Genomic DNA, 27,045 nt, shown 5'->3' with positions numbered 1-27,045 from the left:
ACAAATGCATATAAAACCATAAAACATGCATGCAAGGACCCTGGAATGCAAAATACAAATAACCCATGGTCTCTGAAGGAAAAGCACACAAACAAGTAAGCATATAAAATTAGATAACCTCATTAAGCAGACACTGGTATGTATCAAAAATACAGCTTCATCACAATCTTAAACCAAAAGAAAATAGAACTTGATATAAAATTAATTTTCAAATGTGTGTATGATTTCTCTTTTTTATTCAATGCTCTGTATTACATTTTCAAAGTATTAAAAAAAAATCTTGGTAAAATCATGTGCTGTAGGAGTAGTACTGGGGAATTTGGTAAAGAAAAAAAATCAGTCTCTTTGTTAGCCAAGCCACAAAGCATCTACAGAGCCTAATTCATCATGAAAATGCCAGGATGCCTGACAGCTGACTGACAGATCAGCCCTCTACTTTCTCCCTCTCCCCTCACAGAGGACCCCCTTTGATACGACATGTCTGTTCCTCTTGGACAGAACAACTCATGTGCAGAGCGGTTATATGCAAGAGCTTAGCTCAGGAAAAAGAGGACAGATTGAGCACAAAAGCCTTCACAGGACGCCTGGGAATTTGCTGGGTGGAGGAAACTTCTCGTCTGGTGTAAGGAAGCATTTCCACACATTTTCCTTCCTCTCCCCTGGCAAGGGAGATTGCTCTACTCCCCAGGCCTGCAGCCCTCGTGCAAGGCACCAGGCTTTGGCAGCACAACCTGGCATGTGCCCAGGCGGCCACAGGGGTCTGCTGTTCCCAGAAACCCTGGTGCTGCCACCTGGGCCCTGGGCGCGGCCATCCCACCTGGGACCTGGGCACTGCCATCCCACCTGGGTGCTGGAGGAGCAAGCCCTGGCTGTGGCGCAACTGCACGAGCAACCCAAGTCCTCCTCCACATGTAGCGTCAAGGATTATGGGATAAGCCTTTCTAGGTGTCAGTCAGTCTGCTACTTGCTTTAAAATTAAGCCTGTGCTTAAGTGCTTAATGGGACTGGGGCCAGAATACTCAGTTTCTTGCAGAATTGAGCCCTATGTTTTTATATCCATAACGTTAGCTCAGTCTTTCTGCCAAGCAAACCCCTTTTCCCTGAGCTTTGTTTATTTTTCAGGATTGAGCTCAGTGAGGGGTGGGGGTTAACCTAAAGTACAGTGGCCTGATTGCCATGTATGTTGAAGGCACTTTATACTGAAAAGAAGCTATAAAGTATGCTCACTTTATTAGTCCTTAACCTCTGCAAGGCACAACCAAAGCAGCACCAGGATAAATGAAAGTGAGGTTCTCCCATTCAATCTGTGAAACAACAGACTATATGTAGACGAAAAAGTAAATGGAAATAATACCAAGTACAAGTAACGTGGCGTTGGATAGTTTGTGCTTTCAATATATAAATCTTCTCTGTATATTTTAAAAATCTAAAGACAAAAGAAAAAGGAAAACAAGAGAGTACTTAGAAAAAGTACTTCAGAAGCAAAAGCCTAAACAAAAATACCCTCCAAATCACTAAAAAAAATAGAGATTATTTTTCTAATCATTACCAATGTGTTGGTGAGAAATGACTCTAAAATGACTGGTCTTTGGCAGCAAACCAGTGAGGCACAGACTTTCTTGTTTGCTCCCTAACCTTTCATAAAACATTTTACAAATAGACAACATACACAGGGAAAACTGGAACCACTCAGACCTTACTATGACAAGCTAATATTTATAGTCTTAGTCTCCCATTAGTGCGCAAAGTAAACCAGTCACTACAAAAAACGGAAAAGCAAAATAAAACTTTTTGTGGCTAGTTGGCTGGCTTTGTTACTTGGATCACAATTTTTTATCATCCCCTCCCAGGTATCTCATGGGAGGAGTGACTGTCATCTTAAAGGATTTTGACACTAGTATTCCCTCACGTCTCACTAGACGTTTGTCCTCTCAAAACTATCTTTCTACACAATTCTGTATTTGCTGTCACTGTAAAACTACTGTTTTACTACACTGCTTAGCGTTAATTCTCTCAGCTGAAGTTTGACTATTCGTAGTGAATGAGAGAAAAAATTACAAACAAAGAGGAGAGTCTTGTGACTGTGGCAGACAAATATTACTCTAGCTTATATAGCTGCACCTAGGTCCCTGTGAGTGATACACCTTCAGGGTTTCTGATAGGAGATTTGGTGCCTGATTCACAGAGTATTTGGTATTTCCATTATTCATCTGTCTTTTTGAAGGCTTTTGGTGTCATCCAGGCTGCCAGGTAAAGCACTCCTGAGTCCAGGTAAAACATTTGGTTGCAATTTTGACATCAGTATGTGGACATAGATGTGTTCCACGCTGGGGAATCAAAACTGTCCTAGACTAGAGCTATAATAATGCCAAAGGTTGAGTACTACTAGAATTGAAGGAAACGGAAAATTTATCCACTGCCTCTTGGAGGGGGGCGGGGTGGGGGGAGGAGTGTGAGCTTGGTCTCCTCCTGAAGCCAAATGTGTTGGACATATTATTAGCATATTACCAAGAGGCTGGGGGTTATGAAACTCAGATGAAGATGATGTTGTGGAGTACTGATCTTACAAGGGACTGTTTGTGGTTCCTTAAATAGCTCTCCTGCAGTAATCAGAAGTGGAAAGGCAGGTGGAGGGCTTTTACCCCTTGACAACATGAGCTGGCTCTTAATCTCTGGCTCTGATACGCACATCACAGTGGTGCTATCTCCTAATGCTCAAATGCGGAAGGGGAAAAAAGATCCAGCATACTATCTCTGCTGATAATTAATTCAAGAGGAACATAATCTCTGAATCTTGAGATTGCCAGGTGAGCTCCACAGCCAAATACAAAGAAAGATACAATTATATCTAGCTGAAAATTCTGTATAACTCTCATTAAAACTCTGTACATCTTATGCCGACAACCAGATACCTGCAACTGAATCTACCGGAAAGTATACACAGGCAACAAATAAAAGAAATTAAGTTATTCAAGAGCCCTACTATGTATCAGACTAGAAACTGTAAATGATCTAACTGGGCATGCAGCAAGTGTCTCCTGCTTCAGAAACACCATTTTTCCATAGTCTCAAAAGACTGGAGGAGCTCTTAGTCTTTAATACTTTTCAACATGTCCACATAACTCTAAGGATGCAATGAAACCTACAGATAAAGCAAGGAAAATCAACATGCTTTGGTTCTGCATCTTCAGTATTGACTCTGTTCTAAACCAAATTACAATTGCACTGTTGTATTAAGCAGTTAATAAATCATACAGTTCCCAAAAATTCAGAGAAGTACCATAGAGTTGATAAGCTAAAGGTAAGAATGAAAAGTATTATTTAGAGATGAAGTCAACTACCAGACCAGAAGTGTGAAACGTGAGGGCTGTAACTATGTAAGTACAGTTTATATAAATTCAAAAACTAGAGTGATGTTACTGGCTCTGTCCTTTATTTTAAGTCAGACTGTCAAAGTTAGTTAGATGGACTGGAAGAGGTGGATATAACAAGAGTAGACAGAACTACAAAAGAAATTAACTGTTTCCTGCTTATCTGGCACCAGCTCTTCATAAGTACTATTCTAGTCCATTAGATAAGTAACATAAAACAAATAAAAATATAGCTGATCCTTCCACTAGACTACACAGCCTCTTGCGATCTCTTCCAGCTCCAGCATCATGTGATTCCACTCAATACATTCTGTACTAGCTGTGGAAAACACCCAGCTTTCAACGCATCATGAACTGCACGAGGGCAAAGCATCTGAAAACTAGGAAGGAAAAAAAAATGTTAAAAAAAGGTCTATCACACTTTTTTTGTACTGAAAAAATAGGTCTGCCATCTGCCATTTTCAGTCCTGCTGATCAATCACAGATCCCAATGAAGACACTGAATTGGAACATATTTTATATACAAGACAAATATTGACTTAGAAGATCGAATGTGACAACCTCCTCTGAGCCTGTTGCCAGTTTTCTATGCACTGAAACCTTTGACAATACAAACCTACTACCAAGACAACCCCGAGCAGAAAGCAGCTTGCTTCCATTTCTGCAAAAGGCTGCAAGGGACAAAATTCAGATTGGGATGCGTTTATTTCTGAATATAAGTGAGGTAGGCTTGGCATATACATCCAAACATTTAGCTGACAGTGACACTATGATTTGTGATGAACAGGAGTCATTTCTACAATAGATCAGGAGGGCTGGGAGGTCAACAGATTCTTTCCCAGGCAAACCTCACTGTGTATATTATTTCTTCATGCTTAATCCAGGCACTTGCAATTTGGTTATAATAGTTCAAGGGGCTGAAAGCACATGAAGATGTGCACAGACCAAACCCTCAGCTGGCATGAATCGGCATTGCAGTGCTTAAGTTCAGAAGACTTCTACTTGCTAGGATCTGGCCCACAGCAGGTACACATTCTTTGAGCACTTCGCAGTGCTGTCATGAATTTCTGTTCTAAAAGATTAAAGTTTCAAAGATGAACAGACAGAGACTTAGGCTTAACCTGCTCTGAAAAACTTAGCTGCTAACTTCCCTCTTGTTTTTGATACAACTTATTTGGAGTCTGATGTCCAAAAAAGCATAATTATACTGGAGAACAGTGATGAAAAATTTTCATGGGTTCATATGCAGTGGGGAGGAATACGAAAAGGCTTTTAAAAGTGTATTACATTTCTTATGAGTTGGAAATCCCAGGTCTAAATGTAGTCTCAAAATGGAATTGGGGACTGATTATATATTTTCATAGTTAACTACAATGAACAAACCATTCGTTTTTACTTTCAGATCACAATAAATGTCAGTTCAAATAATCATCATGAAGAATTAAGCTCATACTGAAATTTGGAATCTATCAATGGAGCAGCTTCCTGACCTGATCCTGCAAGAAGCTGACTCTTCTTAATTCCATCAAGGATGAAGCTTCGGAACTGAGGACATATCCTGGACAAGCTTAGACAATAGCAGAAGTATAGATTATATATACTTAACGATTAAAGCTTATAGAGTAACACATCACATACCTTGCAAAAAAAAAAAAAGCAAAGTGCTTTTTTGTAAAACACTGAACTGATTGAAGGGAGAAGAGGCAGGGCAGGGCAGAGCCAAGTGGGGCAAGAGAAACTGAACAAAAGCCCTTCTGCTGCTGCCATGGGTCTGAAAGGGTGTGTGCTGTCATTCACGCACTCTGATCCTGCCCTAGCTATCGGCAGCAGATAACTGCACACCTAAGAAGGTTAGGCTAACTGCTCAGGAGAACTCACAGCCAGATTAGTCCATCCCACTCTCTTCCAGCATAGGCAAAATATGGCTAAAAGCAGCTTGCAAAGGTAGAATTATCTAAACAGGGCAAGGGATAAGGGAAGGGGAGGCAATACTCATGTTGATAAATCCCCACCACTGCCCCAAACTAACAAAAATAGAGGCGAGTAACAGGAATATAATCGCTGAAAAAAAAAAAAAAGACTTCTCCAGAGGAGTCTGTCCACCCTGACAGTTAGCTGATGTCACACCCTTCCCCACAGGGTGTCATGGGAAACCCATCATGTGAAATGTCTTCAGCCTTACTGGAAAAACCATAGTGCTGCAGCCACACAGCACTAAGGGAAACCACTGACTGAAGTGCAACCACAGCAAAGGAAAAATAGACTATTACTCTGCTTTGGTAAACTCACATGGCCATGTATGGCACCATGTAGACTTACACGCTTTCATCCAGATGCTGCACAGCTGTGTTTATATGACACTATTCAAGTTGCTAAGCCTTGTTGAGAAGACCTGTAAACATGGCCATGCTGCTTCTGGACCTGACTCATGACACCCCCATTGTATTAAATCTATTTTTCTCGGAATAACCCATGGGAAACCAGCTTGTGTCGCTTAGTGGCTTGTAAGACCAGCCAGCCCATGCCATCTGTTGAAACCTGCCTACAGTCAGTAAGAAATTATCATAATTTATTCTGTCTTAAAACACATTCCGTCTTAAAACACATTCCAGTTCTTTGATTCTTCAAATAAGGTGGTTTTTTCTGCATAATTGTTTTTCTAGCTCTTTTCCATATCTTTTGTCTCAATTTCTTACACACCTTTCTCACTGCTTTGCATCCCTCCGACTTCATATTCTTCTAAATCTCTTCCTATTTGGTTAGCTCCTTCCCCCCCTCTTCTTTTTTTCCTTCTTTCTGTGCAAATTAAACTCTCTCCGAACCACCACTTGTCCCATTCTGTCATAAGTTTGTTTTATTAAAAAAAAATGCAATTAGATCCAAGAGATGTTTCCCCCTTACCAGCAGGCCTTTCATTTTATTTTCCTTTGAAGATTTCTTTAGTTATTACTTTAATTGGAAATAGTGTAATATTTTTCCCCATTGCATCAAATCACTATTTCAGTTCTTTGTACCCTTTTTCCCCTTCTGTCAATGCCCATCAATTCAGAAATATAGATTATGAATTTGTGTCAAAAATCAGGGCTTTGCTCAGACACAACTTACTATTTTTGAAAGTCTACCTTGTTTAACTGCTTACTTGCATCTTCCATTCCCTAAAAAATTTGGTCCTCGAGTCTAAGCTATTTCTCCTCCTCTGTTCTTGTCCGTATCAGGTGCCTGTGCCCAGGCGCTGGCAGTGGGGTCCCTGTGAGGAGAGGTGGGGGCTGCCCTGTGCCAGACAGGCCAGTTCCAACCACTCCAGGGCAGGGCACCACTGGGCCAGTCAGAGGAGCTGGCAGCGCCTCTGGTGGGGGTAGAGGAGTCAGGAGTGAAGGAGTGAAGCTGGGCCTGGGGACAGGGGAAGGAGTCCTTTTGGTTTTTTTCCATTTCTCACCATCCAAGTCTATTTTGATTGGCAATAACTGAGTTTTCCCCAAGTTGAGTCAGTTACGCCCATGTCAGTAATTGATACAAGATCTCCCTGTCTTTATCTTGACCCACGAGCTTTTCCACCTTATTTTCTTCTCTGTCCTGTTGAGAAGGGGGATGGTGAGCGCCTCGGTGGGCATCCAGCAGCCAGCCAAGGTCAACTCACCACAAATATTTGCTTCACTGTCACTTGTTCGGAAACTTTTGTTCACAATTCTGCTGTTAGCAGCTGAGTTCCAACTTTCAGTACAGAAAAATTGGTAGATAAAAATCCATCAAGCTGTTCAAGTGCCTGGTCTAGTGTCATATAAAAGTGTGACAGCAAGGGTTCATACAGAAGTACAAAAATATCATTTCCTTTTGCCTCCACAGAAGGAAGCAGTGTCACATTTGCTTATTAGAAAAAAAGGAAAAGAAGCATGTAATTAAAATGATACAGGCTTCCTATTTAGAATAAAATGAGAACCAAGGGTAAACTCCATATATTGAAGTAACAGCAGTGATTCAAAACAAACCACCTTATTAAGTTTTTTTAAAAAGTATTGACTAAATCAGAAAGAAAGCCAAAGACAGAAAGCATAGATGTCTCCCTGAAAAGAACCAGTGGACCTTCCAAACAAATATGTGCACATCTTTGAATATTTCTACTGCAGCACCATGTGATCAAACACAAGTATCCTTCAGTAAGGGCACAAGAATAGATGGAAATACCCCAATTTCCTCTTCACTATCCAGACAGACTTCTGCTCCTCAAATCATCTTCCTGTACATCATATTTTCGTATTGCCTCCTGCCAGTCCAAGACACAACGGCCCTGTGCTCATCTTTCAAATTGCAGTCCCTACTCCACTCTGACTATATAGAACAAAGCAGAGACTTGAATACTTGATAAATACATTTTAAGAATTATTATATATTCTTCTCTTTCCCTTATCCTCCACTCCTCACTAATATTTCCAGTCATAAATGCCCTCTAGGCAACACAGATGCAACTAGGCCCACCTCTGGGAAAATGAGGTTTCACATGTTGTGATGGCTCACAAGCACATGAGCTGTAAGTCTGAAATAAGAGCAACACAAAATTTGATTAGAGGATTAAAACTATTTGGTCTCCCAGAAAACAACTACAGGGGATGGTGTAGAATGGAGGAGGTTTGCAATGAAATAGAGATTGAAATCATTAATATCTGCTTCAGGTAAGGAGAACAGAGGCTCTTACCATTGTAAAAATAAGCTTTGGAAGTTGCCCAGTGACTGCTAGTAGCTTAGATGAAATACACAACTGTCAAAACGCTCAGGCCCTGTCCTGACTTGAAAAATCAGATATTTTATGGTATATCCATTTAGTGATGTAGATAAGCCAACACTTGAGTTAGCTAAGCCGTTGCTTGAAATCACAGACAACAAAATTTGTGCATCTTTCTTTCTATGCAAATGCCAAATTTTGCTCTGAGCAGAGTCCCCTTAAGAGGAAAGTGATTGCTCAGGGGAAGATGCCCCATTGCTCTGGTCCTACGGCTGCAGGAAGAATTTGGCTGCTGCATATGAGGGGTGCAGCCTTAGAAAGCCCACATCTTTCTCCCTAGCACTGAAGTATCTAAATGAAAAGGCAGGTCTCCTCTAAATGCAGGTACAACAAGTTCAATAACTAGGATTTACTGTTCCATTTCTCTTTACATAGACTGTGTCAACTTCTCTGGTTCATATTAGACAAAGGAAGACTAGAGAAAAAGTCTGTGAAGTAAAGATTTTGTGTAGATGGACTAGAAGAATAAAATTCCCTTTGAAATAAGTAAATCTTCATTACAATTAAGAAAAGTCTAGAGAACCACAATAAAATTACCAGGGACTTTCACCTCATCTACTATAGAAGAAGGGAACATACCATGAGTCACTGGGATCACGTTTCCAAGCTGTGCCCTAGGTTTCTTCATGAGCTGGCTATTTTAGCCCTGATCCAGTCCAGCCCCATGTGCTGATGCTGCTGGTTGCCTGATGCCTTCCTAGCACAGCTGGTATTTTTGCTGTAAGACCAAATGCTGGTAATGACAATTTTACCTCAATAATTCCAGTTAATGTTAACCTAACTAAATAATTCTTGGGAAACAGACGCAAACAGGAGAGGAAAGGAAAGGTTTGTACTCAGTTGGATGAAATATGTCATTTTTCCCAGTGTACAAGACTAAGAGTTGTTCACAAGAGGCAGCCTCTTTTATGGTAGAAGGTGACAAGAGAACCAACTTGCTTTTCACTCTAATCTCATTTGCCCATCTACTGTCAGCAGAATGAAGCCTTGCACTCAGATTGCAAAACTGAACCTCTTTTACCCAGGTTCCTGGTTCTCTAAGTCCCTTCAATGAAGCTGTAACAGTTGGAAGATCTCCTCATTCTCCATCTTCCCCTTGTACTCCAAAAGCCAGAATTTTTCAGGCTTCCTCCAAAGCTAACACCACTGTGTCTCCCAGACTATTTAAACACTTTGTGTTCATGGCTTTTTCTTAAAGACTGAACTATGGCACATTATGAGGCAAACAGCTCTTATATTAAGAAACATTTGACAGGTGAGGACACATTTTTATGTTCTTTCAAACATTGAATCCATGGTCTAAGCTATTCAGGAGAAAAAAAAAATGCTTAAAGGAAGGAAAGATGGAAGAATTAACACACATCTTCAGCTGGAGATAGAGAAGACAAGTCCCCAAGCTGCTTGTAAAAGAATCCTGCAGCACTAAGCTTGTGGAGCATTTGAACAGCTAAAAGATGAGCAGGGACATGAAGTGAAATACCTACAAGTTAACAGACTAGCACCCAAATGCCTTGTTCATAAAAATAAGACTGGAAGTTATTTATAGAAAAATCACTTTTAAAAAAACAGTGCTGTAAGTTTCTTTATAGTTCAGTTTTTATATTCAAAGAAAGGTACCATTGTTAAATAGTCACTTTGGATGGGGGTTTTTTGTTTTGTTTTGGGTTTTTGGTTTTTTGGGGGGTTTTTTGTTGGGTTGTTTGTTTTTTTTTTTTTTTTTTTCAAAATCTAAACTGTGCTAAAAGCAAAAAATCACTGAAAAGCTTTCATAATTAATCTTAAAAAATGAAATCAATTTGGGAACATTTACTGTTTAAATTGGCAAATGCTCTACTGGCAATGAAACAGTTAAAGAAAAAAAGAGGGGGGAAAAAAAGCCTTAAAAGACTCAAGAGAATTAGCTGTTGCTAAAACAATTTTATGGTTCTTTCCACTTCAGTGGAGGTAGTTTGTATGGCTGACTGGAATCTATTCAATGCTGTCAAACATCTAACACTCCCATAGCTAGACGCCTTACAATGAATAACAAGCAGTCTAGCTGCCAATATGCTAGAGCTGCATTTTTTACCAGGGACTGGACCCCAACCCAGCAACGCTCTAACTTCATTGTTTGATGCCTTGTTAATTTATAAGACCAAAAACTAACCACAACAAACAGAAATGCCAAAATTCCAAAGCACCGCAGCTACAAAATCCACCATATTTAATAAACCACAATACAGAAAGTCAGGTTCATAAAAAAACCCTGCTCATCTGATTTCTCTGTTGTAGTTTAAACTGATTTTGTAACAGAAAATAACACTCAATTTCAGCAGATGACTTACACAATCTAGGGAAGCTTACAGTAGGTGCACAGAATAGAATAAAAAAGAAAGAAGTAGAAACAATGAATAAAGAGTACACAACTGTTGTTGAAACACTAAGCACATCATCTGTCATCTTGAGTATCATCATTTCCATAAATATTGTCCCAACCACTGATTGTCTTGCTCAGTATTGCGCTTCAAGCAAAATCCTGGACTCTTACCATATTTATGTCCTTCATCCTTCAACAGTGATAATGGCAAAGCACTCACACCAAAATCATATTCCAAGTAAGACAGAGAGTGCTCAGTGACAAGACGGTCTCTCTGAAATTATGACTTTGCTATCTTGGCAGGTTTATGATTATGGCTTTGATAGGACTTCTATTCTGTAGCTCATATCCTGCCATCAGACCCACATGGGCACAGTCTCCTCTTCATCCAGCATCGAGTTGAAGTCAAACAGGACACAGACATTATGACTTAGGGTATACTCTTCAACATTTTCAAATTCAAGGTGTAAATGAGCATCATTCTCACCATATGTTTTACACAGGTTATAACTTTGGGGTTTGCTTTTCATTATTATTTTAATAAAATTACACTTGGCTGTAGAATTCCCATGAACTAATTCTCTAGGAACCAAAAGGTGCTGAAAAATTTCAGAGCCTCAGTTTGGCAAACAAAATGAAGCAAAGCAGCTGTTTTGAGAAAAAAAATCTTTATATCATGCAGATACATAGCCCTTTGAGGAAAACTAAATTCAAATCAATAGTAGAACTAATAAATTCATTCTTGCTAAATAAAAATAGATGCTACATGAACTAGCCTTTTAGAACCAAGCTGATTATCCACACCCTAAAAATGACGCAGCTTCATTTGAAGGAGTGAAGAAAAGCAGTGGGATGTGTATGTTAATGTGTGCACATGTGCTTGTGGACACTTGTGTCAGTCTTTATAGCACTTAACATCACAGAGGGGCAGGCTTAACATTCCTGCAGTGGCCAAGGATGCTTGCTTCATCAACCACGCACTTTTTAGAATTACTTGTACCTAGAATGTAATTACATGTACTTAGAATTAATATCAATGTTTTTGATGTATCATTGTTTTTGTTAAAGAAGAAAACAACGATGAAGTAATAAAATGTACTTTTCAGAAATCTGTCGCTTCTTTTAATTATTTTTCCTAAATGAAGAAGGTAGCCATAATGCAAAGTGAATAATAAATAATGAATTTTTTACTACACTGTTTAGGCCTCTTGCTCTGAAAGCAGGTTACTATTTCTTGGCTTCATACTTAACCTGCTATCCTTACTCTCTACATTTGAATAACTTACTGGCTGTACACCATACATTAGCATATGCCTGTGCAACTTAGGACAAACACCAGAATCATGCAGAATTTCATTTGTTTCGAACAAAAATGCATGCAAAATCTCCTGAAAACACTCACCTATATAGTAGCTTAACAGCATTTCTCAGACCACAAACACACAAATACCTGACATGTTTTCCACAAACACTTTGGCAATAAGACTAGGCCAAACAAGTGTATCTTGATTGTAAATAGAAAAAAAAAAGACCCTCTCAAAGACAGAAGCCTTTGTCAGAAGGCAGCAGCCCTAAATTACCATCATTCCCAAAACCTTAATCACTAATTAATCACAAATGATTAATCACAATCAGAGCTGGTCTCAGATCAAAAGCTGGTAAAAAGCTACATCCATCAATTCCATTGATATGAATGTTTAGCATAAAACTTTCAGGTTACATTTTTACACAAAATACAAGATTTAGGGAATGGAAAGTAGAACTTGAATACTGCTCCGCCAGGCAGAAAAGAGCTTTTTATCTTACTACAGATTAATGACTTGTTAACAGTGTGGTTAAGCACTATCAGCAAGTCAGCAGTCAGTTGGGAGGTAAGATGTGACTTGCGATGGAATGCCTTTGAGTATGAAAAGACACCTACATCCAAATAAATGATCACTTCTGCAAAAGCAACCTTAGGCGATACAATTCATGTAAAACCAAATTCTTAGCTATGTGTTTAGTCAAATAACATGACAGCTGGATAATACTCAGTAAACATCTCTCAGAACCAACTCAATTGTAATTATACAGTGTTTTTTATTCCTGCTCTGATTGATAAGAATTTAGATTTTTTGAAATACATATATTTCATTTTAACCTACTTCATATTGACATAAATACCAAATTTCAGGCAGTTGCATCACTACAGACGAGATGATCCTTAACACCAGGAAATCAGCTACTCTTTGGTATCAAACATCTGCACGGAAGAGAACTGTCATTAACCAACACAGGCCAGAACACTCCTTGCATCCCCTTAAAGAGCTGTTCAAGACTACGTGAGCACTAATTCTCCAGAGGACTTTTGTAACAGATGGGAACGAGGCAAATGCATTAAACAATTTAGATGATTATTTCCAGAAATACTTCTACAGTACTCAAGTGTCAAAATGCTTTTAAATCAAGCAAATGGCATGTGGGCAAGACTTATAAAGCTGACTACAAGAACTAGATGCTTATACTCCGTGAAATTCAGTTGATTCCAGATATATAGTTCCACTGCTCATTATTAAAAATTCATTCATGACTGACTGTCAGATGAGAGCACTATCTTAATAGGTATAAAGCCCAAGAGATATAAACCAAAATTTTAATGTAGACTTATTTTTATATGTCTTATACCACTGTGAAAACCATTATTTTACCTTTCGCACAGAAATGGGTCGTTACATTACAATGTGTGCCTTCTGTGCAATTCACCAGGTTTCTAAAAGGTAGCCTCTTGTCCCTGGATTCACAAAGGATTTGAACCTGATGTACATTCATGTAACTTTGGTTCATGAGAACAAAATATACAAGGTCATGCCTTCAACGTAAGTGATTGTGTCATTCAAGATCACATCTGCAAGAAGCACTTCTAAATCAGACAGCCTCAATAGGGCAACTATTCCAGCTCCTTCAAGATCGTTTACAGATACCTCATCATAGGCATTTCCTCCATTTTCTGTTTTCAGAGGAGATTTCCTGGTAAGTGCTTAAAAAAAGCAAAATGTCATTTTAAGTAACATTTCTAGTGCAAATATTGCACAAACATAGCTTTCCCTGTACATGTTCACAGTTATTTTCAGCAATCTAACCACAAGGAATTGAATATATGGCTTTAACCTCTGCTAAGTATGGTTCTTATACTTATTGACAGCTGGTGTTGATCATTTGAACTGGAAAACTTGCAGGAAGGAAGCACCTGAGTTCAGCTCTGAGTGTTCTCCAAAGACTCCAGGAGTGTTTTATGATACCATTCAATGTCTTTAATCAAGTAGTTCATTACTGGCTGGCAGAAACTCTTTGTTGCTGTGAACTCACTCAGCACAAAGTTATTTTGTTCATAGTATTGCCATTTCCTTTTCAAATTTGTAAGGTTACTGTGCATCAATCTCCTGCTGCTGTAAGTTTGGCAGTCTTTTCTCTAAGCTTTTCTTTTCCTAAAGGTGACCATTTTAATGGGTCTCAAGTCTTTTATTTCTCAGGATTGGTTGTTCTTCTCCGTTCCTAATTATTTCAGACCATCTAAATTATTTTCTGTAAGCCTTCCATACACTGCTGAATTTTTACCAGAAAATTTGTGACAAGATTTTAAATTTTTTTCCAAATGTCACCCCCCCGTAAGTTGTGGCGCAAGCCCACCACAGTAATGTGGACATTTCAGGATACACAAAGTATGTTCTTACACAGGCAGATGCCCCTTTCCATCCTTAAATTGAAGCTAGCAAATATCTATATAGTTTGCTTGTTCAGCACCAAAGGTATTATATGCTGCTTCTTAGGAGGGATTATTTGTTCCAGTTAAATGCAATGTTAAACAAATCTTTGCAACTTCCAGTTGGATAAGGATACGTGTGGAGCTGCATCCTATGTGCCTGTAAAGGACACTAAAAGTCTACCCTCAGATATCTCTAAAAATGAGGTGCTGTTGGAGTACAGTACTAAGAACTGAAAAAAAAAAAAAAAAAAAATCCTCATTTCTAGCTCTACCTCTCATTGACTTTTTGTTGAATATTACTGAACAAATCACACGAGCTCCCTCCATTTGTTTTTCAAGATACAACACCAAAATACAGCTATTTGATAAGAATACTGCAAGAACCAAATACTAGACATTCTTTCAGTGCTTCTATCTTCTTCTTAGACTCCTTGTTGCCTCCCAGCTCTCTCCAACTCTACCAGTATTCCCCATCTTACCCACCTATAGGTTAAATACCTCAGATAACTATATGCCTATAGGCCTTCCCTGAATTCATCTGCAAAGCAACCACTTTCTTTAGTGCTAAGTACCATATAGTGGTCAGCAAGAGCAATTTCAGAATCAAAACATTAATTATGATGTAATATAAACAATGAGAGAAATGCATTTAAAAATGGCTTCAGGGAAGAAAGTTTAGAAGACAGTGGAGAGTGATGGGCATGCATTTTATGACTACCTGCTACCTGCTTTGCAGCAGGAATAACATTTTTAAAACCACCGATGGGAGGAGATTGATGGGCCAGCCACCAAGAACAGCCATCTACCTGTAAGTATTTTCTGTTGATATTTTTTTAATTGCTCTAAGTTCTAATTTGCTGTTAATTCTATGTAATTTGCCTTCCCAACTCCCAATTACATTCCTAATTGCAAATTATCATAGCAGAAGTGGTTGAACAGGCATGGAAAGCCTAACTCCTTTGTCTGTCTTGTCTTCATGACCAAGGACAATGGTCCCTGCTACAAGCTTTCACTTTCTCATGCCTTTCTTGTATTTCTTGAGCTACAAAAAATTTTTAAGAAACACCACTCAAATGATCTGCCAAAAATAGGCATTAGACAGTCTCTTTCATTACAACCTTAAACCAATCCCCTTTAAAAAACAATCGGTATTTAGTGGATCTCTTCTCAATATTACCCATCCTTCTCCTTGATGTCTTCACAACTTGCGGAAAGACAGTCATTGATTTCTCTGGGATTTTGATCAGATTTTTTTCTCTCACGATCATTAATTCTGTTCTTCCTGACACTCCTGAAATTCCTAGCATCGTGCATCTTACATATCCCTCACTTCTTGTGTTTCTCCTGCCTCTATCTGCTCCTCTTCCCAAAGTTTATTCTATCACTTTTTCTATATCACTTTTATCACATTAATTAGTAAGCTTGTCTCCAAGAAGTTAATTGGCTTAAGGCACAGATCTTTCTGCTTTCTCCTAATGCCTAAACTCTGATCATATCCAGGTTTTACAATCCCCCTCTATCAAGCCTTTTATTAGCTTTTGCTTTTATTACTCCTATAATCAAGAAACACAATATGTTGGACTTTTGTCTTCTGTAACAGTTGGCCATTCTAAAACTATTACGTCTATGGCTTTTTACATTCTCTTCATTTAATACATTTTCAGCCATCATAACATTAGCATGAAGATAAGTACTTTATGCTTATGAACTTCACACAGCAAGAACAACACAGAGGAATACGTGCCTTCCCACATTCCAAATATTTCTGCTAATACACGTCACTTTGCATTTTCCACCATGTGGGCAGGCAGGCCCGTTTCGCAAGAAGCCACGTGCAGAGTAGAAGTTGTAGCAATATCTTGGAAAAGTGTTTAAAAGAACAACAGGTAATTTTGTGTTCAAATTCTATTGAGCTGAAGTGGAATTCAGACCATAAAATGTTTCTTCTTTGAAAATCTTGCCTCTGCCTTGCCCTTGACAAATGGAGCCCAAATACACAGCAACATTAGCAGTACAGAACTCTTCTATTCTAAAGAGGTATTTCCATGTGGTGCCACTGCCCTTTGAGTTAAGGCATAGAGAAAAGTACCAAATATCAGGGTTGGCAGCCTCACACAGCTTGCTGCTGAAGCGTGACCCAATGACTGCAACTGACACACATGGTCCCTGCCAGCCACTCATACACCGCTGCACACATTTGTGGAACAGAATCACAGAATCATATAGGTTGGAAAAGACCTTTAAGATCATCGAGTCCAACCATAAACCTAACACTGCCAAAACCACCACTACACCATGTCTCTAAGCACCTCAAACAAGTAATAAATCTCCATTTCCAGAAGCCCAGAGGGGACCCAGGATCACAGAGCTTACCAGTGTGGGAAAATGCATCTTATATGCTCAGATAATCTAGTAAATGAAAGAATCATCCTTTTGCTATTAGATCTCAGAACATTCCTCTGACACAGGGAAGCGGTATATTCTATCCCACAGACAGAGGAGAGACGAATCTCAGTGCAACCATGATTTGCTAAAGCTAACAGGAAATCTGTACCTGAGCAGGGCGTTGACTCTTGAGCTCCCACCTGTCCAGCAGGAAACCCATCCCACAGATCGTCGGTGCCTTTCACATCCAGACCAGGGAAAAGCAGTGCTACTCTGCAAGCAAAATGACCAAGCTCCAGTGAAGGCCAAAAGTGCAGCACTGGGATATGTTCCATACCCATGGAGGTGCAGATCTGTAGTTAGTGGGGCCAGACAGATTCTAACCATTTCTGATCTAACAGAAATCTTCCCTACCGCATATGCTATTCTTTTTCCAATACCTGTCCCCATTCAAGACCCTTAGTCTGCTGGAGGTGGGCTGCAAGCAAGCCCTCACTAGCCCCACACAAGCAACTGGAACAGCACCTTACTAGGACTTGACTCTAGGGAGTACAGGTGCAGACTGCTTTTGTTACACTACCTGGTAATACACTTCCCTAAAGTGCCAGTGGCCAGCACGCATTTCAAAACTGCTTCTCCTCCTCCTTGCATTTTAGTTGAGGGTATTTTACTTTCACTTTGAATTAAAAATAAAAATAAAATAAAAAAATCAGGAATGATGCACAAATACAGTCTTTGTAATACAGCAATAGAGTAGACTGAATACATGAAAAATTAGACCAGTTTTAAAACACAAAGACACAAAAAGAAAATGCAAAGATAAAAAGTCTCAAAAATGATAAGGAAGGGTGAACAAACTTGGTCTCTGTAGCCGGCACCAAGAAGCAGTCAGGGCTCCTACCAATACGAAAGACAATTAGATTCCAGCAGACAAACCAGAAAGTAATGATTATGATTGCTGATGCTGCAGACCGTGGCTAGCCCGCATTAGGTTAAGTAAGCTGGATGCAAGCCAGTATCATTGAACAAATGGCACAACACATTCTGGAGGAATCTGAGGAGAGATTACTAATATCTTAAAGGTGACCTTTCACACATGCTATCCCAGCAAATCAGGCAATTCTCTTGGCTATAATGGACAAGATCAGCAGAGGCCAGTCTCTTGAAGTTATGCACTCTTCATACAAATGGGATTTTTTTTTTTTTTTTAATTTATAATAATTGACTGCACCTTATTTGAGCAAAGTACCCTAAGTGCTTTATTGGTTTATTTCACCCCTTCCCCCTGTTTTAAAGAAAACACAATCTAACTTTCCATTATTCATTATCATCCAGGCAGGCAGCAAGCTAAAAAAGAACTCTAATTTTTAGCCATATTGTCTATTAAAAAATGTAAAATGTTTCCTAAAAGGGCAGGTGCATTAATTAAGGCTGCCTCAGGATAAATGAAAATTACTAGGAGTGCTCTGCTTTCCTGAATGAGTTTTCCATAGATTATTTATAATTGAATGAAACCAATTACAGCATTTGTAATGGAAACTGTACATAAGTTAAACATTTCCACTTTTGCAGAACCTGAAGAGCATACCGCATGAACAGAAAAAGGTCTCTACATTTTTATGAAGGGAAAAGATAAGGTATCTTCTTTTCTAAAAATTTTCCCGTAGGTAAAACAAACAGTAAATACACTGGGTACAAATCCCATCAGCGCAGCCCAAAAGGGCCCTTGTGTAATTGAGAATCAGGCCCCGGCTCCTGAGAAGCCGGAAATCCTGGAGCTGTAGATTGAACTCCTTTCCGTTTCTTCAGAGAAGGAAATACAGCTTAATGAGGCTCAATTTTCTAAATAATGGTTATCCTCTGTAACTAATCAGTAAAGTTTTAAATCAGTATCAGACTAAATGCTTGCTCAAATAGTGGAACATGCTCTGTCTTCAAAATATCATCTTACCCTGCTGACAACTGAAAAAGCTAGAATACTGAGGATAACACACACTAGCATACAGTTTGTATTCTGAAACAGAAAACATCCTTTGCTATCCTACAGAGCAGTCCCTAAAACAACACACAATCTTTTTCTATGCACAGAGATTTCACTAGTGAGAGAAAACAAAAAGAACTTTGGGGAAAAAAGAATTAAGGTAGTTTCAAACACAACAGTGCTTTCTGAATTCATTCTGAATGGAAGAAGGAAAACGTTTAAAGTTACTGCTAGGGAACTGAGAAAATGATTACAAAACGATTTCCACTACAAACTGAATAAAATTATTTGAATAACCATTAAAGAAAATCCTCAGCCTGAAAGACACTTCAGAGAGAATTCTACTTTCACATCAGCTAAAAGCAATACACTCAATAACTTTATCTGGAATTATCTGATATTCACCTGGATTATGAATTTTACCTCATCAGTAAGCTAAGCAAGTGCATATTAATTACGAGGCTGACAAATGCAATGCAGAATTATGTTTTAGCATTTTGTAACATGCTGCATATATTGCAGGAAATATCTGTCAGACCATTTTTGCTGCCAGTAGTCAGAAAGCTTAACTTTATTCCTAATTACTTTTGTGTAATCAGTAACGAAGCCATGAGATGGTTTAAGAGGTATCTATCCATAGTCAGATAAAACTAATATATATAATAATAGTGTACTTTGATTTTCATTCCCCTTCCAGACTCACATAAAAATAACATCTGAGTGACAATTAGAGCAGATGCAAGAAGACTGTTCATTATGTGTTCTAGGTTTAACACTGCTTTATGGGATACATTATGACGCTGCCAACGAGACATTAGCACGATGAAGACCTGCTGTTCTGCAATGCATGTAGTCTCCAATGCCTACTGTGCATTACCAAGAACCTGAAAAGGTTTTCTTAATTTTTCATGTTTATCCTTGGATGTCAGATAAACTAGCGGGCACAAGTGTCATTGATGAAAAGTAAAGGAGAGCCTGAGGCAATATGAACTCAGATAACTACAAATATCAAGTGAAAATTTTACCAGTCTACTAGAAGTGGTTGGGGGTTTTTTTATAATCTACATATTATACTGCCTGTAAGTGTCTGGCTCTGTCAGGTGTTCTAAATTGAAGAGACCTGTGATATTAGGTATCTTGGAAGGTTACAAACATACAGGCCTTTTTCTCCTAGTAAAATACTTCCTTAGTTTAGAATACCCTCTGCCATAGCTTCTTTCTATAGACTCTTTGAAGTATTTTTTTTCTCTTACATAATATGGTGACCAGAGTTTAGCACAGGAAATAAATTTGTAGATCCGTGAATTTCCTTCTCATTTGTTCTCTGCAAGAATTCCTTTACTTTCAAGACAGGCAGATCTATCTGCATTTTTTAGATTAGTCTTTACCCTGCTTAAGGCCACACTGCTACATTTTTTTCCATTGACAGTCATGTTGAACTTCATACAGATTGTAGTCAGCTGCATCATTAGTCATTTCAGTTTCTGGTCTAATCTTCAACACCTTGAGAGAACACCTGCCAGTCATATGCCGCTATTATTTATGAGACCATCCCAGTTCTTTCCTGCTTAACCTACCACTTACAAAAATGGATCCACTTTAAGTGTATTTTTATCCTTTACTTACGTAAATGCTGTCAAATAAGTTTGATTTTTTTTCATGCTCTTTTTCCCACTTTTATGATGGGTGTACTCATTATAGACCCGGACTACCTTCCTGATGTCTCAGTCAACACAAAAGTAAAGGGACTATAAAATTATGAAACAGTTAATGTCTTTGCCTTCATTTAGAAACCCACTCTTCTAACCCCTTATACCAATTCCTGTGGAATGTCCCCACACACTACAAATACTCACACGCCAGGGGAACACTGCTCTTAGAGTTACAGAATCAGACGTTTTAGAGTATGAAAATACATTGTTGATATCAAGTATAATATACCCCATTTTTTTTGTTTAGAAAATTCTGCAGACAAGCCAGAGCTATCTGCTTTACAGGGTTGCTTCTAAAGGACCAAACTTCCCCCCCAACTCTTTCATTTCAAAGCAGACTCTACTGAACCCCATCATAATTATCTGTAATGTTTTCATGGACTATTAAACAAATATCTAGTTGAAGACTAAAAACTGATGCAAAGACAACACCAACTTGTTTAAATGTTTATTCATCAAATAATGAAAGTGATAAATGGGAGTAGTGAATAATTAGAGAGCACTTACTGTAGCGGAGAGCTGTGGTCCATTCAGCTGTGCATGCAGGATGGCTTCATTGATGGCGTTCCGGATTCCCGTCAGTGCAATTTCCAGATCATGCGAGGCAGTCATTTCATTAGTCAGATATTCCAGCGTGGAGATATACTCCCTCCATTGCGCATCCAGTTCTGACACACTGGCCAAACAGCCCCTCATTACATTTAGACAATATCCGACACAGGGTCTGATTAGCGTTAGGCCCTGGCAATGTGGGCAGTACTGCATCTTCACTAGAGCTTTGCTACATTCCTTCGTGAGAGCTGCATGTTCAGTAGTATTTATCACTTCGATGCCCAGGCTGAGGGCCTGGCTGAGCATCCTACTTGCCCAAAGAGATTTTGACAGCTCTGTAACCATGTTTTTAGAATAGCGTCCAAAAGGATTTATGTCTTGCCTTGTAAGCCGTAGGCACTCTGTATACTCCTCTGATAAATCTGTAATTCCTGGGTTTATTAGCCGACTATACACCAGAGGAAAGAGACTGTCAAAGAACCGTAATACTGCACTTTCCACTGTAGTCTCTGCGCCCAGAATGTAGAGAGAGATGTCTGTAAAAAGTTCTTTAACAGGCTCTGCCGCTTCTTTTGCCATAGGTCTGTAAGCTGTCTCAAACAGGGAACTTGTGTGGTTTTCAGCAAAGCGAAGCAAAGACTCAAAGGCCTCTAAAAAAAGGGCAGGGGAGAGAAATAACTAGAGGTTAATAGCAAGCACTTGAAATTTTAGTCACAGGACTAATACTGTCCTGAACATGAACATCAATAGTTACATGAAATCTGCAATATGAATATACCAATAGTTAATACCGCTTTCATCAGTAACATGATTAAAAAGACACCTAAATATTACATGTGCATAATAAAGGCAACACATTATACACAAATATTTTCTTAAAAAGAGACGACACTACTCTCAGTAACTAGCCCCTGACCCAAACTCCAGAGGTCAATGAAGGACTCCCACAGACTCCAGGCAGGGTCTATCCACGATGGCTTTTGTAACTGACACTGCATTTGGGCAGTTCAACTAGATACATTTCCAAAATACCCCTCTACATACAAGTGATATCAGTTTCCAGTACACAGGGAGGACTGCAACATTTTCAATGTTCCTACAGAACCGCAGGGAAGAATACCTGAATAGGCAAAATTATGTGATGCAACTTCTGGAACCGTGAGACAGAGGAGTAACTGGTAACAGGAGCTGTCTGTAATACACTAATCACACTATCACTGCTGCACTGGACCGAATAAATAATGATAGAATATCCACATTTAATAAAAGGGTGAAAATTCATATTCAAACATCTTGTAAAGCTATAAGACTTCACTGCATATTGATATCAAAGTCAGAGAATAACATCTCATCAGCGCACAGAAGTGCTGATCCTCATTCATTAGCTGTACTTCTCAACTGTAACTGTTTGAAATGTTTTAATAACTTAATAGTTTATGAAAGCAGTATCTTGATAACATAATAACAGCTTAAAGTTGTGTTAGCTTTTCATCCCAGGTGATCCATTGCTAGGAAATCCTGCATCAAGAATGGAAAAAGCGCAAGGCATTCACATGTCCTACAATCGGTCTAGATTTCTAAAACACGTACTTGTACGATTTGAAGAGCTGACATGCAGAGTAAATACATGCTAGAAGGAAGGACTAGACAAAGCTGACACACAAATAGCAACTTTAGATAAACTGCTGGACAGCAGCTCCATTGAGCTTGTGACATAACTGAACATAAACAGAAGCTGAAGCTTTTGTTTCACAGTGCTGTGAGTCGGTGACTGAGAGGCACTTCTTGCAAAGTACAACTAAAGGATGAAGGAAAGATGCTGTGTGAATAAATTCTCTCCCTGTTAACATCAGCTAGGTCTGTACACCAGCCAGTGGTTGGGCAGGGCTTGACATCGAGTCCGCTATGAACCAAAACCAAAATGAAACTGTAAAGTCAGGAAAGCATTATCTCCTTTAACTACACCATTTTTGAGTGGCCAAAAAAAAAAAAAAAAAATTGCAGAAGGCGAATATTATACACCCAAAACACTGACTGGGGTGCTAGAATTCAGAGACAGGGGCAAGGAAGGGGTCAGTTCTCAAGATTATTTTTAATGACACAGAAGACAGTAATCCACACCATTCCCACTGCTTTGTTTGGAAGCCCTATGACAAAAAGCCTCTGACATAAATAATTCCTGCGCTCCTCTGGATGGCAGGTAGTTCCAGTCAAGGCAGGAGACTATCACTTCATACCTCCTGAGGACTGGCCAGACAATGGGTTTTCAGTCTAAATCCTACTCCACATTCATCTGAACATCACCATGCGATTCACTGCAATGTAACACAAACCGAAGTCGCTCAAAGATCAGCTCAGCAAAGGAGCAGATACAATACTGTAAGTCAAGATTAGTATACACTGGCAAAGTTTTGTAGAAAAGCCTGCTCAGTGCCTTCCTCTATTACATCTCCCTGGGCAACTAACTTGCTTGTTATGATAAGCATTACAATCCCTTTACCACAAAGGGTGATTTAACTAGACAGATAATACAACATATCTCATTGTACATTAAATCATCAGTATTTTACACGCACACGCTGTATCCTTCTGCCAGAGAATCACTTCGGCATTCCCACTGGTATTACAGCAACTAATAGTCTGGAAGTGCTTATAAAATCCTAGAAATTAAGAATTCAGATACACTTCAGTTGAAAAAGAAGAAAGTTCATTCTCAGGGAGAGAAACACCTTGCCAAGTTTCAGACTGAAGCAGACTTTTCCAGCTGAAAAAAATTCTGAAAATTGGATTTATGATGGAAATATTGACACAACCTGAACTGTAGTGCAGTTAGCTGTGTGCCACTGCACTATTGAAAGGTTTTGTTTGCCGCATCACCCCTATGCATTTTTATTTCTAGAGGAAACCTAAACACCATTTTTGTTTATCATACTAAAAAGGCAATAGAAATATTCAAAACATGAATAAAACAGTGTTTTAAAGTTTCCTCCTTCAAGTACACTCTCTTTATCTCTCACAGATGTTCAGCTCACCGTTAAATTATGGGAGCAGGGACTGTCTCCTACAATGCCAATAGTCTTACACTGTTGCTTTACGTTCCACACCCGTAAAGGCTGAACTGCAGCCATCATCCTCCTTATCTGAAGACTAAATGAAACGCATTTATAAATGTGCAAGTATCCTTATTGTCCTGAGAAATAACTGCCTCAGTGAAAGATGAAAGCCAGTCAATAACAACGTACATCCCAAGAAATAGATTTCAGCGGCTTCCTGGGATACTAGGGTATAGACTAGAAATCAGGTAGCATTTTATTTTCAAACCTCTTAACTGTGAAAATTCTGCATTATTCTGAGACAAGTACAAAATAAAAATATTTAACACTATAATTTATTTTTCATTGTATAAGAGAAAAATTGTGATGGTATATAGCTTCATTCCTCCTGCAAAAAGAGTCCTAACAACAAAAATATGGTACAAAAAATATTTCTGCTGATTGTAGATGTGCGGCAAACACCCGTAAGGTATCATTTGCTTCCTTATCACCACTGGTCAGACACAAAAAATGACTCATGCTTGAAGGCACTCTAGCAATGATGTTTGAGAAGGAAATATGTAGGTCTTTTTTCATTGTTAAGGCATTAAGAGATATTTGAGACAATCAAATTACTGGATCAGCTGGATGTTCTTAGACCTTTAATTAGAAATAATGGGGCTTCATGCAGTAGAACAATTTTGTAACAACGGACATCTTGCATTCTAGTTGTACAGAGCAAGCAACCTTAGCATCTTGTTTTAAAAGTGATTAATTATATGCTTTTAATGCACCTTGTGTGGTACTTTGTATGGAGTTTCTAAATCCCAAGGAAGGTTTACCACTATCTGAAAAGCTGGGTGCTCATCTGTGCAGTCAAATACAGCAAACTTTAGACATTTATGAACTCACAAAAAGCTGAATTCTAATCCTAAGCACACATCGGGAGAAACATTTGATCATCTTTCACAGCCTTTGGCTTCCATCCCCCACCACCACCACCACCACCACCACCAGCATACAATGTACTATAAATTGGAAATATATTGCTTCTGAACAGAAATAAGACATAACCAAAATAATCCAGAATTTGATGGAAACATTATGCATTTTCTGTCTTCCTTTAATATTGAAATAAATAGGAAGGTGGACAACAAGATTTGTTCTCATGTTCCTCAAAAGACCCTTTTTGATTTAAAGTGAAACAACAGCTAACTTTGGATTTTGAACTAACACATCAGTAACTACGTAATGTAAGTCAGGCAACACCACCTTCCACGGGGAGAATTTTGTTTAAACTGTTTATCATGCACTCACAAAACACCTGACACCACCACTGATGTGTCTGTGACAGTCAAACACAGCTGATCAAATACAGCTCACCTCTGGAAACTTCGCATCTGAACTGCTGGTGTTTGAAAATTAGCTTCTGGAGAAAAGCCCAGTTATGACAAGATGCCACGCTGGTTTTGCTACTCCACCGGCAGCACAGAGCCTGCCAGGCCAAGCAGCTAACCAGTTTGCATGCTGGGCTTCTAGCCTGGTTCCTAGCATTAACATACACTAAAAATTATATTATGCTCAGTCTAACACACACAGATGGAAAAACATTGCTTTGCACATACAGCATCCATGCTTATTCATCATGAGCATGGCACAGCTTGGTTTTGAGTGATAGCTTCCTTTTGACAGAAATACATCCATCCTGACACAGAGGATATTTTACTTCTCTTAAACCAGCCAGCAGCTACATTTCATATACCTAATGCAATAAAAATCACAAAGGATTCCTGACTTATCTCACACCAGCTTTTGCACCAGTGTAACACCACTGACTTCTTTACTAATATTAATCTAATACTGTAACTACAGCTTTGCCTAGTTCCTTATGTCATATAAACAATGCATTCAATGACTTACTCTAAGCAGGACTCACTTCAGGAGGAATAGCTTCTTGTGTTTTTAAATTGCTGTCATCTCTATTTTAGTGCAGTCACATGCAACAGCTCTCCAAGTTTGTGTCCAGGCCACCACCCCTTCCTCCTGCAGCCTTATCTTTAGGACAAGAACCAAAAATGCAAAACTGCCACACAACAATTTGCCACTCTTTCTGCCACTAAAATCTTTCTGGGTGTGTTCTGAGGAATTGTTTATTTTTTCAAGCTCCCAGACACATGGCAACATAGCCTCAAGGAAAGCCTTCAACGAAACGATCCATTGAAGTGCATAGCAAGTCTGCACACACATGGTAGTACAAGAGCTTGCATTCAGGATTGCCTCCATCGCATAAACCCCAGATTTATGGGGCCAGCAGATGTGGTCTCAGGGAATACACAGAGACAGGAGTTTTCCAAGAAAATCTGGATTGACATATGATAGCCATACATAGAGAAAGTTCATTTGCTTCCCTCTCTTATACCAGACCTTTACAAGCTATTGAGATCCTTATTCTGTAAGCAACTATAGGGTTCAGATGTGGAGCATTAGGAGAAGGCTAAGCAACTTCCAACTTGCTGGATTATGAATCAGTCCAAATCCACGTTCTTTTCTTTCCACAGGTCCAACACAAGCACGTTAGTATGGGAACCATTTTCCCAAAATAAAGGCAATCTAAGCACCAGACACCTCTGTGCACAGAGGACCACTTCTGTCAGGCAGTAGCTGAGGCTCAGGTAGAGTGGGCCTACTGTTTGAACCACCATGTCTTCCAAAATCAAAGTCATAAAACTGAGTGCAAACCACAACACGCATATGTGAAAGGAAAGTTACTGTCACTGCCATTATGCTTCTGTGTCTGACTCAAAGTTGGCACCTTGCCCACAGTACTGACAAGGTAAGACCACCCTGCTAATGCAGTGGCTTCTCCACTACATTAATAATTCCTTACACTCTGCAATAATTGAATGCATGCTGAACTTAAATTTTAAAAATCCACCAGCTTCTAAAAAAAAATGAAAAAAGGAAACCATTATATTATAAACATTACTGAAAAGATTTAACAATGCTCAATAAACCAAAAGTAGAAGCAAACACTGAAACTATCTATATGGAAATAACATCTGTGTACATTTTAGATTTGAGTGTAATCACGAAAGAAGAATGACAAATTTAAGTAGCTCCATTATTTGTTTGGTCTC

General features: G+C 39.0%; 1 protein-coding gene across 2 annotated transcripts in view; it reads right to left on the bottom strand.

Moving 5' to 3' along the window:
- LOC142412359 (glypican-5-like) overlaps positions 1 to 27,045 on the bottom strand; it is a 410,584-nt gene that overhangs the window by 287,304 nt on the left and 96,235 nt on the right. For both annotated transcript variants that reach the window (XM_075507444.1, XM_075507445.1), the window contains exon 3: positions 20,832 to 21,526. In XM_075507444.1, coding sequence (XP_075363559.1) covers positions 20,832 to 21,526 — 695 coding nt within the window. The remainder of the gene's footprint in view (positions 1 to 20,831; positions 21,527 to 27,045) is intronic.

Source organism: Mycteria americana, chromosome 7 (genome assembly GCF_035582795.1).
Source record: "Mycteria americana isolate JAX WOST 10 ecotype Jacksonville Zoo and Gardens chromosome 7, USCA_MyAme_1.0, whole genome shotgun sequence".
Classification (NCBI taxonomy): Eukaryota; Metazoa; Chordata; class Aves; order Ciconiiformes; family Ciconiidae; genus Mycteria; species Mycteria americana.
This window is presented reverse-complemented; position numbering and strand designations above follow the sequence as displayed.